At 43.2% G+C, this 12760-nt stretch overlaps 1 protein-coding gene and 1 long non-coding RNA gene across 2 annotated transcripts in view; both read left to right on the top strand.

The window, feature by feature from the left end:
* Positions 1–1829: 1829 nt before the first annotated feature.
* STAB2 (stabilin 2) overlaps positions 1830–12760 on the top strand; it is a 335756-nt gene continuing 324825 nt past the window's right edge. Inside the window, exon 1 of the mRNA XM_073575159.1 lies at positions 1830–1990. Within this exon, the coding sequence (XP_073431260.1) occupies positions 1907–1990 (84 nt within the window). The 5' untranslated portion in view covers positions 1830–1906. The remainder of the gene's footprint in view (positions 1991–12760) is intronic.
* Positions 6318–10456, top strand: LOC141088922 (uncharacterized). Its single transcript, XR_012232101.1, has 2 exons — positions 6318–7479; positions 10335–10456. It is a non-coding gene; the product is annotated as an uncharacterized lncRNA (long non-coding RNA).

Below are 12760 nucleotides of genomic sequence, written 5' to 3'. Positions count from 1 at the left end.
CCTTTCCACCACTTCCATCATTTCCTCCTCCACCACTATCCCCATCATTGCCTTCTCCCCATCACCCCCATCATTGCCTTCTCCATCACCCCATCATTGCCTTCTCCATCACCCCACCATTGCCTTCTCCATCACCCCCATCATTGCCTTCTCCTCATCACCCACATCACTGCCTTCTCCCCATCACCCCCATCATTGCCTTCTCCCCATCACCCCATCATTGCTTCTCCCCATCACCCCATCATTGCTTCTCCCCATCACTCCCATCATTGCCTTCTCCCCATCACCCCCATCATTGCCTTCTCCATCACCCCCATCATTGCCTTCTCCATCACCCCATCATTGCCTTCTCCCCATCACCCCCATCATTGCCTTCTCCATCACCCCCATCATTGCCTTCTCCCCATCATTGCCTTCTCCCCATCATTGCCTTCTCCATCAGCCCATCATTGCCTTCTCCCCATCATTGCCTTCTCCCCATCACCCCCATCATTGCCTTCTCCCCATCACCCCCATCATTGCCTTCTCCTCCACCTACACACACACAGACACACACAGCACCATTCACCTCTCTGCACATTCCCCCGCAGCGCTATGCATGCATGCACACACACACAGCACCTCTCACCTGTCCTCAGCCGCAGCATTGCTGTCGCCTGATGCTTCCTCTCTTTGGCACAGTGGCTGTTGAATGATGACATCATCCAGCAGTGCTACTGTCTGTGTCAGAGACAGGAAGCGCGAGCGTCGGGCAGGAAGCAGGACAGATCCCTGCAGTTCTGCTGCGATTTCTCTTGTAAGCAGCGGAGCTGCTGGAATCACTCCCTGCCCGCCGCACATGAGGGCAATCTGGCCAGGGGCCCCCCGGAGCCTCGGGCCCAGAGAAACAGGCCAGATTGCCCTCATTATTAGCCGCCCTGCAGGGGCCCCCTGGAGCCTCTGGGCCCCGGTGCACCCACACCGGTTGAACTGGCGGTATGTCTGCCCATGGATTTTTGTTCTCATTGCACCGCTTATTGATCAGATTAAAATATTTTAGGTTATGTTAAATTGGAATTTTACAAAAGCAGCTATACCAAATATGTGTATTTTTTATTTTTCATAATTGATTTACTTTTAATGTGGCAAAAGGTGAGCGAGTTGAACATTTTTTTTAAACTTCTTTTTTTACTTTTTTATTCCCTTAGAGGACTTGAATCTGGTATAATCTGTTCACTTCTACTATACAGTGCAGTGCATCAGTAGTGCTATGTATAGTGAAAATCATGGTCTCTTCTGAACGCCAGCTTTCAGCAGACCCCTGGCTGTCATTGCAACACATTGGCGCCCTGCGATCATGTCAGAGGCTCACTTATGGGTGCATGGAATGATGTTCTCCCCTGCTGATGCATGTTAAATATTAGAAGAACGCTGTTTGCGTTCAAAAGTTGTTGCCATGTTGTTTCCTGTCCCCCGCGATGTGCAATGTGCCATGGAATTTTTGGAATTTTAAAGTGTCTCTAATAAAGGATTTTCATATTTTTATCAATTGTTGCTAGATGCTTGAATTTTATTTTGTACTTGTCTCATTTTCAACGACCCCAGAAAACGAGTAGATAACAACAATGTGAATTTGATGTCAGCGGCTACTCAGCCTCTTCACTTCGCATTGCTCATTTAGGATATCCTGCCATTTCACAGTATCAATCGGCAGCTCTTAACTGAAATAGTGAGACTTTTCATGTTTTCCTGTGATTGGCAGAAATCACATGCTCTGCTGTATACCCCTGTACAGGAAAGAGAGGTGGGACTGAAGTAATTATTTAAGGACACAACCAACACACTGCACACAGCGAAATGGAAAACCTCTGCAACTATCTGTCATATTTATGAATCCATTCAATAGTAACACAGTAAAACTTTCATCATGACGGAGAAAAAGACAGCAATGTTTATTATGCCAGCTTTTCTGTGTCTCTTCAGCATTTGTACGGGGTCTGAGATGCTCACAGTAAGAAATAACTAAGCATGTCTTATATATGTTGATCTTTGTTGCTATATTTGTTTGGAGGTTATGGGCTTTTTGGAGATTTGTGGTTGTGTTTCAGCTTTTGAGATATTATTGAGACCAGTTCAGACTTTATGTAAGGCTACTGTTTTTTGCAAAAATGCAAGGGGAGGGAAAGTTAGTATTATTTACTGCACTTTTCTTCTTTTAATGATTTCAGGTTACATAATAACATTTCCTATGTGTTACATCATTATCTGAAGCTATTGATATTTTGTGGCAAATATAATATATGTATATAGTGTGTATATGTACAATATGTTACTGAGCTTTTGTGCACATTTTTTTACATGCGTTTTTATCTCATTTTTTACTCTTTTTGGTGTGCCATGCTTTAAATAACGCTGGTTTGTTTTTTACTCTTCCTGGTATTTGACAAAACGTTATTGCTATACTAAGGTGCGGATTACATTTGTTCTTGATACGCTTCCGCCTCATAAACGCACATAAAACACCTGAGCATTTTTCACTTGCGTCATTTACGCACCTAATGCAAATGGAGAAAATCTGCACAGAAAACTCCGCGTGCCCACGAGAGACATGGACACGTCGCGGATATGAAACACCACAGGTCAGTTTACGCTGCATTAATAAGAAGCACGGCGGCCATGAGATCTCTATAAATCCCATCCACTTTGCTGGAACTATAAGATGCAGCGTTTCTGGGGAAATAAAAATATGCAGCGTCAAAAACGCACAAAAAGCTTTTTCACCCACATATGACCACATACTGAACGTGTGCACATGGCCTGAGGCTCCTAGTTATTTTTTTAAATGGAATTTGGTTTAGCCCTTCTAGGGTGTATGCACACGCTGCGGATTCTGCTGCGGATTCGCAGCGGTTTTGGCCCTGCGGATCCGCAGCAGTTTCTGCTGCGGTGTACAGTACCATAATATCCTATGGGAAATGGAAACCTCAGTGCAGACGGTGCAGATTTTTCCGCACGGATTTGCTGCGGTTTCTAATCCGCAGAAAGAATTGACATGTCAATTCTTTCTGCGGTTTCCGCTGCGGTTTACCATCTCCTCCATTGTAGAGGTGATAAACCGCAGGGCAAAACCGAAGGCTAATCCGCAGATAAACCGCAGGTCATTTGACCTGCTGATTTACCTGCGGATTTTGCAAAATCCGCGCGGATCAATCAGCTGAAGAATCCGCAGTGTGTGCACACACCCTTAGAGTAGTGTTCCCTCAGGCCAGCCATGTTCACAAGTTCAGTATTTGGTGACATTTTTACCTCAGTATTTGTCAGCCAAAACCAGGAGTGGGTGATAAATCCCGAAGTGGTGACGTGTTTCTATTATACTTTTCCTCTGATTGTTCCACTCCTTGTTTTGACTTAAATATTGAGGTGAAAAACTCACCAAATACTGAACATTGCCTAAGACTCCTAGTTATTAGTTTACATGGCAGTTGGTATAGCACTTTTAGAGTCGTGTTCCTTTACCAACGTTCATACCGTAAAGCTACAATCACACATACGTTGTACATAGAGTTGAGCGACTTTGGTCGGATCGGGTTTCATGAAACAAAATTTGAGTCGGATGAAACTGGTCCGACTAGGGCAAAAAAAGTTGGAGTTTCGTCTGAAACCCGACCCCAATCCAAGTCAATGGGGATTAAAAGTCGGCATTGAGTGGATGAATGTCATCCACTCAATGCTGACTTTTATTTCCCATTGACTTGCATAATTATTTAGTCGATACGTTTTTTTGCAAAAAAAATGTATACCAAGCTGCCTCACCAACGTCAAGGTAACCCATGTCGAAGCAGTCCCTATCTAATGTATTTAATATCTGAACAGTGTCTTGACATGAACAGGATTCAGACAGGCTGCTCCACAGTGTGGGCTTATGGTCTGAGACAGCTCTTTTGTACACCTCACACAGGAGAGGGGTGGGGTCTCCCAAACCATGCTAAGCAAGGAAAAAATGGATTAAAAACACATGTGAAGTGCACAAATGTGAACACGTCGGTCAGACAGTGTTCACACCACCCATTAACTAAGATATAACAAGAGAACATAGAATGGCAGATTTGCAAAAATTTGCAAAAATTCTCTGCAGCCAAAAATATGGCAGTAATCAGCAAGTGCTCACATGTGTCTGAATCCTGTTCATGTCAAGACACTGTTCAGATGTTCAGGTATTAAATACATTAGATAGGGACTGCTTCGACACGGGTTACCTTGACGTTGGTGAGGCAGCTTGGTATACATTTTTTTGCAAAAAAACGTATCGACTAAATACCCTGTATTTGTTGTTCAGCACTTGCTGATTACTGCCATATTTTTGGCTGCAGAGAATTTTTGCAAAATTTTGCAAATCTGCCATTCTATGTTCTCTTGTTATATCTTAGTTAATGGGTGGTGTGAACACTGTCTGACCGACGTGTTCACATTTGTGCACTTCACATGTGTTTTTAACACGTGCAAATAAGAGCAGAAATCTGTTTGCTATGGGCAACTGCTTGTCTTTTCTTTTGCACCAGTTTTAACAAATGTCTGTGTGCTCAGTGCTATGACTTGGTTAAGTTCACAGAAGAGATCGTGTCTTCATCTGTTGTATTGCTTATCAGCTGCGGAAAAACTCATCAGCCCTTGTCATTTTTTATCTCATGTATTATACATAAATGTACTGTTGAAACAGAAGAGAAACTAGAGTAATCATAAACCACAAAAAAGTATTAAAATAATCACGGACAAATTTTATTTATACAAAACCAATAAAAACATCATACATTTATATTAACAAAATCATACAAATAGCAAGGAGGAATGTTCAAAGACAAGCAGTGGGGTAACCCATAAATAATGGACCAAGTAACAGGGCAACCAAAAACATATGAAGTACCCAGTGACTAAATCTACCTGAATACTAAATGTAAAGTGCATGTGCCCAAAAAATTTTAAGGTGCCGCAAAAAGCAGATGCATAACTATGTAGACCTTAAATAGTGGATGAATCTGCAACAGTAATAATACAAGACCACTGGTGGGTCATAGCAGATGCAAATTGCCACTTATCCATGTCTTGTGAAAGATAGGGTGCCCCACTGATCCCTGACGCGCGTCTCGCCACGGCTTACTCGAGTTATGGTTACTCTAGTTTCTCTTCTGTTTCTATATTCTTGAGAGTACTCCACATATACAGCAATTTGTGATGCTTTATTGTGGGAGAACTTTGCTGAATATGAGTTAGTTCCGGACCTTATTAAATTTATAATGTGGCTTTTAAATACTTGTTTCACAAATGTACTGTTGCCATGTTGTCACTTTTGCCACGACACCCTTCTCTTTTTTAAGGGATTTGTCCCAGGATGACAGCCCTCATCATAAACCATACTAGGGCATGAAGTGGACATGGGGGGAGGTCGGGTTTGTGTGTCCTTACATCTAATAGATGACCAGTCAGTTGATTTGCCTTCCATGTTATGCCTCAATCCCTAAAAATGTATTAAATCAGCAATAATAGCTGATTGACCTAGACTACCGGAGAGTAGTGAAACTCCATCCCACCTTTAATATAAAAAGTGTTGCTTTCATGGTATGATATGACCCCTTTAAAACATAATTTGATATATTGTCCATCACTTTTATTGTTTTGCCTATCGTTTGATATAAATGTAACAAAAATAGGTGCTGCTTTCAATGACTTTCTATTCTTTGCAAATGTCATTTATTGTCATAATACAAATATTTGCACAGTGACAGAATCTTTGTGATTTTGGCTTTGCGTGTGCATTTTTCGCATTTATTATTTAAAATGAAACAACTGAGATGCAATTGAAGTGCCGTGCAGACATCCAGGTTAAATTGAAGGGTATGAACAAAAATATCCTTTGAAACATTTAGGAATTGTAACCATTTTTCTACAAAGCCGCCTAATTTCAGGCGCTCAAAAGTAATTCGACAAAATAACTTTACCATAAATAAAATATTTTCAATACTTTGTGCAGAATATTTTGCGGGCAATGACTGCCTGAACTCTGGAAGCCTTCAGGCTGTGTGCACATGCTGCGGATTTTGCTGTGGTTCCGGCCGCTGCGGACCCGCAGCAGTTTCTGCTGCGGTGTACAGTACCATGATTCCCTATGGGAATCAAAAACCGCAGTGCAGACGGTGCGGAATTTTCCGCACGGATTATCTGCGGTTTTCAATCCGCAGAAAGAATTGACATGTCAATTCTTTCTGCGGATTCCACTGCGGTTTGCCATCTCCTCCATTGTGGAGATGAAAAACCACAGGGCAAAACCGCAGAGCAAATCCGCAGGTAAAACCGCAGGTCTTTTGACCTGCGGTTTCACCTGCGGATTTTACAAAATCCGCTCGGATGAATCCGCACCTAATCCGCAGCGTGTGCACACAGCCTTCGACGTCACCAAAAGCATACCTGTCACTATGATTTATAATAATGTAGAGCAAGCAATTTTAATAATTTTTCAAATATTCCTTTTATAAATGATATCTGAAGCAAAGCCTTTCAAAAACCTTCTAGCAGATGTCCCCTATGCTGTTTCTGAAGCAAATCCATATTCAGCGCCACACATATGAATACAGCTTTCTTAGGGTGGGGGTGGAGCCTCTAGGCTGAATCCAATGCACTGTATGTCAGTGCAGCAGCAGGTTACCTCAGTCACACAGTGCTCCACCTCTGTCAGCTGTTGGTACACAGCTCCTCTGCCTGCCAGCTGGTTCTTGGGTGCTCAGTGACATTGGCACTTCTGAGTGTATTTCTGAGTGTATAGCACAGACACACAGGACAATTAGCTGACAAAGCAGAAGGAGCTCTGTAATGTGGCACTCCAGGAGTCCGGTTGGGGGGGTGATGACATGATCAGGTAACCACTACACACAACACTTTTCCTACTCCAGACCAGAAGGGGGAGCTCTGAATCCTTTTGTACGGGAGCTTCCAGCAAGTTCTTGGCTGGGGGAGGAGTTAGTTAGTTGAGCCTGGGTCTGGGAGTGAGAAGGAGCAGGAAGCATGAAGGAGCTGCTCCCCAGACTAAAGTAGAAAGAGGAAAGGAGAAAGAGATACGAAAAGCCTGGGGAAGTGGAGCTGTAATGAAGCTCACCCCAGGTCAGTGCGCTGTACACTGGACATTGGAGTCCATGGCGGTCTGGGAACGACAGTCTCAGTAGCCAAATCCGGAGAGCAGGAGACTGCAGGCCTCCTGGCCTCACTAAAACCCAGAGGCACAGCAGCATACGAGAGCCTGGAGCTGCCACAGAGGAAGAGGCTCAAGCTGCCGGCCATTAGGGCACGTACTAAGGACTGTAGAGAACAGAGGACTGAGTATAGCTTCAAGCTGCAGAAAGGAAGCCTCGATTAACTCTTGGTTCAAGGGACCCTGATCTGCTTTCAGGCTGCTGGCTCTTCATTTCCATCTGTACCAGTGCTTCAGTCTGTACCTCAAGCCTTCAGAAAAAGGTAAAAGGAACAGTAACTCTTGTGTCTGCAGTTATTGATCACAGACGCACCCCTGCACTACAGTTATCCACCATCCTGCAATTACACTACCCTGGGGTTAAGCTTTGCCTATGGAGAGCTGAACCAACTCTGCTGCATCACCACCAGCCCCAGCGGTCTGTACAAGCAGCGTCGGCTAACATTTTTATTGCCGAGTACGACAGGTGGCATCACGACCTTATCTACACATAGACTTTGTTCCTCATCAATTCTAATTTTTCATGGACACTTAGGGCCATGGACCGGGTACCTGCTGCCGTGACACATCCCTTTAAGACACCGGCCTGGTACCGAGTAACTCACAGCCCTGAGGGGGTGTTCCAGTAACATTGGCAGTTCCCCTCAGTGTTTACCACACAGCTCCTGCTGCCCTGTCTGCTGGCTCCGGTGAGCTCAGTGACATTGGCACTCCTCAGTGTTATTCATTGTCCTGTAGCACAATTGCAGGAATTTTCATCACTCACAGGCAACACAGCCAACAGCTGACAGAATAACACTGAGAAGTACCGATGTCACTGAGCACACAGGAAGCAGCTGACAGGGTAAAAGGAGCAGTGCAGTAAACACTGAAGTAACATAGTAACATAGTTATTAAGGTTGAAGGGAGACTTTAAGTCCATCTAGTTCAACCCATATCCTATCCTAACTTGCCCTAACATGTTGATCCAGAGGAAGGCAAAAAAAACCCATGTGGCAACAGTAAGCTTCACATTGGGGAAAAAAATTCCTTCCTGACTCCACATACGGCAATCAGACTTGCTCCCTGGATCAACGCAATATTAAGGAAACTAGTGCATATACCCTGTAATATTATACTTTTCAAGAAATGCATCCAGTCCATTCTTAAATTTTAGTAGGGAATCACTCATTACAACATCATATGGCAGAGAGTTCCATAGTCTCACTGCTCTTACAGTAAAGAATCCGCGTCTGTGAGTATGCTTAAACCTTCTTTCCTCCAGACGTAGAGGATGCCCCCTTGTCCCCGTCACAGGTCTAAGAGTAAAAAGATCATTAGAAAGCTCTTGGTATTGTCCCCGCATATATTTATACATTGTAATAAGATCACCCCTAAGCCTTCGATTCTCCAAACTAAATAACTCCAAATGTAATAACCTGTCTTGGTATTGCAGACTCCCTAGTTCCCTAATAACCTTGGTCGCTCTTCTCTGCACCCGCTCCAGTTCAGCTATGTCTTTCTTATACACCGGAGACCAGAACTGTACACAGTATTCTAAGTGTGGTCGCACTAGTGACTTATATAGAGGTAAAATTATGTTCTCCTCATGAGCATCTATGCCTCTTTTAATGCATCCCATTATTTTATTTGCCTTTGCAGCAGCTGCCTGACACTGGCCGCTAAATGTGAGTTTGTCGTCCACCCATACACCCAGGTCTTTTTCAGTGACTGTTTTGCCCAGTGTTTTACAATTAAGCACATAATTATACATCTTGTTCGTTCTACCCAAGTGCATGACCTTACATTTATCCCCATTAAAGCTCATTTGCCATTTATCAGCCCAAGCTTCTAGTTTACATAAATCCTCCTGTAATATAAAATTGTCCTCCTCTGTATTGATTACCCTGCAGAGTTTAGTGTCATCTGCAAATATTGAAATTCTACTCTCTATGCCCCCTACAAGGTCATTAATAAATATGTTAAAAAGAAACGGGCCCAAAACTGACCCCTGTGGTACCCCACTGCTAACCGTGACCCAGTCTGAGTGTGCTCCATTAATAACCACCCTTTGTTTCCTATCCCTGAGCCAGCTCTTAACCCACCTACACATATTTTCCCCTATCCCCATTGTTCTCATTTTATGTATCAACCTTTTGTGTGGCACCGTATCAAAAGCTTTTGAAAAGTCCATGTACAGCACATCCACTGCATTCCCTTGGTCCAGTCCGGAACTTACCTCTTCATAAAAGCTTATCAGATTAGTCTGACAGGAACGGTCCCTTGTAAACCCATGTTGATATTGGGTCATGAGGTTATTCTTCTCCAGATACTCCAGTATAGTATCTTTTAGAAAACACTCCAGGATTTTACCCACAGTTGAGGTTAAACTTACTGGCCTATAATTTCCAAGTTCAGTCTTTGTCCCCTTTTTGAATATTGGCACCACATTTGCTATACAACAGTCCTGTGGTACAGACCCTGTTATTATGGAATCTTTAAAGATTAAAAATAATGGTCTATCTATGACTGTGCTTAATTCCTGCAGTACTCGGGGGTGTATCCCATCCGGGCCCGGGGATTTGTCAATTTTAGTGATTTTTAGACGCTGCCGTACTTCCTGCTGGGTTAAGCAGGTGACATTTAACAGAGAATTTTTATCCCTGATCATGTTATCCGTCATGGGATTTTCTTGTGTAAACACTGTTGAAAAAAAGTCATTTAGCATATTGGCTTTTTCCTCATCCTCATCCACCATTTCACCCAGGCTATTTTTAAGGGGGCCAACACTATCATTTTTTAGTTTCTTACTATTTATGTAGTTAAAGAATATTTTGGGATTATTTTTACTTTCTCTGGCAATGAGTCTCTCTGTCTCAATCTTTGCTGTCTTGATTTGCTTTTTACAGAATTTATTTCATCTTCTGTATTTATTTAATGCCTCATCACTACCTACTTGCTTTAATTCTCTAAATGCTTTATTTTTATCTCTTATTGCGCCCCTTACAGCTCTATTTAGCCATAGTGGTTTCCTCCTATTTCTAGCATGTTTATTCCCATACGGTATATATTGTGCACAGGTCCTATTCAGGATGCTAATAAACGTCTCCCATTTTCTTTGTGTATTTTTATGTCTCAGGATATCGTCCCAGTTAATTGCATCAAGATCATCTCTCATCCGTTGGAAATTTGCCTTCCTGAAGTTTAGTGTCCTTGTAACCCCTCTACTACACATCTTATTAAAGGATACATGAAAACGTATTAATTTGTGATCACTGTTACCCAAGTGACCCCCAACCCTTACATTTGATATGCGGTCTGGCCTGTTGGTTAATATTAGGTCTAGCAGTGCCCCCCCTCTTGTTGGGTCCTGAACCAGTTGTGAAAGGTAATTGTCTCTCATAGTAGTCAAAAACCTATTACCTTTGCTGGAACTGCAGGTTTCTGTTCCCCAATGAAGGAAAGTGTTGTTGTTACTCTGCGCCTTCTGTCCTATCAACTGATTGTCCTCTATGTCTGTGCCATACACTGAGAAGTGCCAATGTCACTGAACACATATGATCCAGCTGTAGCAATATGTTATATGTTGATGTGGCCTCTAGGGGTCTCACTACTTTGATGTGTGTACTATAGAGTGTAAGAACTTGTTTTTTTTAGTTGTTGTTAGCAGACATCTTGTAATGGAGGAATGTATCACAAGTAGTGTTGAGCATTCCGATACCGCAAGTATCGGGTATCGGCCGATACTTGCTGTATCGGAATTCCGATACCGACTTCCGATATTTTTTCAATATTGGAATTCGGCATCGGAATCGGAAGTTCAAAGTTGATTGACAGCCTGACGTCATCATGATGCGCGGTGTGTGCGCATCATGATGCGCCGTCATTTCGGGCCTTCCGGGGGTCTCTGCCGGCCTGCCGGGGGGCTGTGTGGACTGCCCGGGGTCTGTACCGGCCTGCCGGGGGGCTGTGCCGGCCTGCCGGTGGTCTGTGCACCCTGTGGGGGTCTGTACCGGCCTGCCGGGGGGCTGTGCCGGCCTGCCGGTGGTCTGTGCACCCTGTGGGGGTCTGTACCGGCCTGCCAGGGGGCTGTGCCGGCCTGCCGGTGGTCTGTGCACCCTGTGGGGGTCTGTACCGGCCTGCCGGGGGGCTGTGCCGGCCTGCCGGGGGGCTGTGCTGATGTCCGGGGGTCTGTGCAAGCATCGTCCGATGGGACTACAAGTCCCATCTGGCGATGCCTGCTACCATGACAGTGATTGACACATTAGCCAATGATGGGACAGTAGTAGTCCCATCATCCGGCTAATGTGTTAAATGTTAAAAAAAAAAAAAAATACTACATACATACTACATGCATGCTACATACATACTACATGCTACATACATACTACATATATACTACATACATACTACATACATGCTACATACATACTGCATGCTACATACATACTACATACATACTACATACATACTACATGCATGCTACATGCATGCTACATACATACTACATGCATGCTACATACATACTACATGCATGCTACATACATACTACATGCATGCTACATACATACTACATGCATGCTACATACATACCACATGCATGCTACATACATACCACATACATACTACATACATACTACATACATACTACATGCTACATACATACTACATATATACTACATGCATGCTACATACATACTACATGCTACATACATACCACATACATACTACATACATGCTACATACATACTACATACATACTACATGCATGCTACATACATACTACATACATACTACATACATACTACATGCATGCTACATACATACTACATGCATGCTACATGCATGCTACATACATACTACATGCTACATACATACCACATACATACTATATACATACTACATACATGCTACATACATACTACATACATACTACATGCATGCTACATACATACTACATGCTACATACATACCACATACATACTACATACATGCTACATGCTACATACATACTACATATATACTACATGCATGCTACATACATACTACATATATACTACATGCATGCTACATACATACTGCATGCTACATGCATGCTACATACATACTACATACATACTACATGCTACATACATACCACATATATACTACATACATACTACATACAATACATTCATACAATACATACATAGACATACAGTACATATAACATAGAGTAACATACTTACCAATACTTGTCACATTGTTCCCCGAAGCCATTGTCTTTTCCGGAATAAATATTAACATAACAAACCACAAAAATACTCACCCACGATCCGAAGCAGTCCACGAGTGTGTCCCACGATGATCTTGGGTAGAGAACGGCAGCATCAGATGATGCTGCCGTTCTCTACGGGCTGCAGAAATCCAATGACGGAAGGTAGGTATTCCCACACAGCAATGGCATAAAGTGAGACTAGGGACTTTTTTTTTTTTTAAGTGGCGGAGGAATACAGTGCGGAAGGATACCTACCTTCCGTCATTGGATTCCTGCAGCCCGTAGAGAACGGCAGCATCAGCTGATGC

The sequence above is a fragment of the Dendrobates tinctorius genome, unplaced genomic scaffold (assembly GCF_039654945.1).
Source record: "Dendrobates tinctorius isolate UK_male_01 unplaced genomic scaffold, ASM3965494v1 ptg000043l, whole genome shotgun sequence".
In the NCBI taxonomy this organism is placed as follows: Eukaryota; Metazoa; Chordata; class Amphibia; order Anura; family Dendrobatidae; genus Dendrobates; species Dendrobates tinctorius.
Note: the sequence above shows the minus strand (reverse complement) of the source record. Positions and strands in the feature narration are given on the sequence as shown.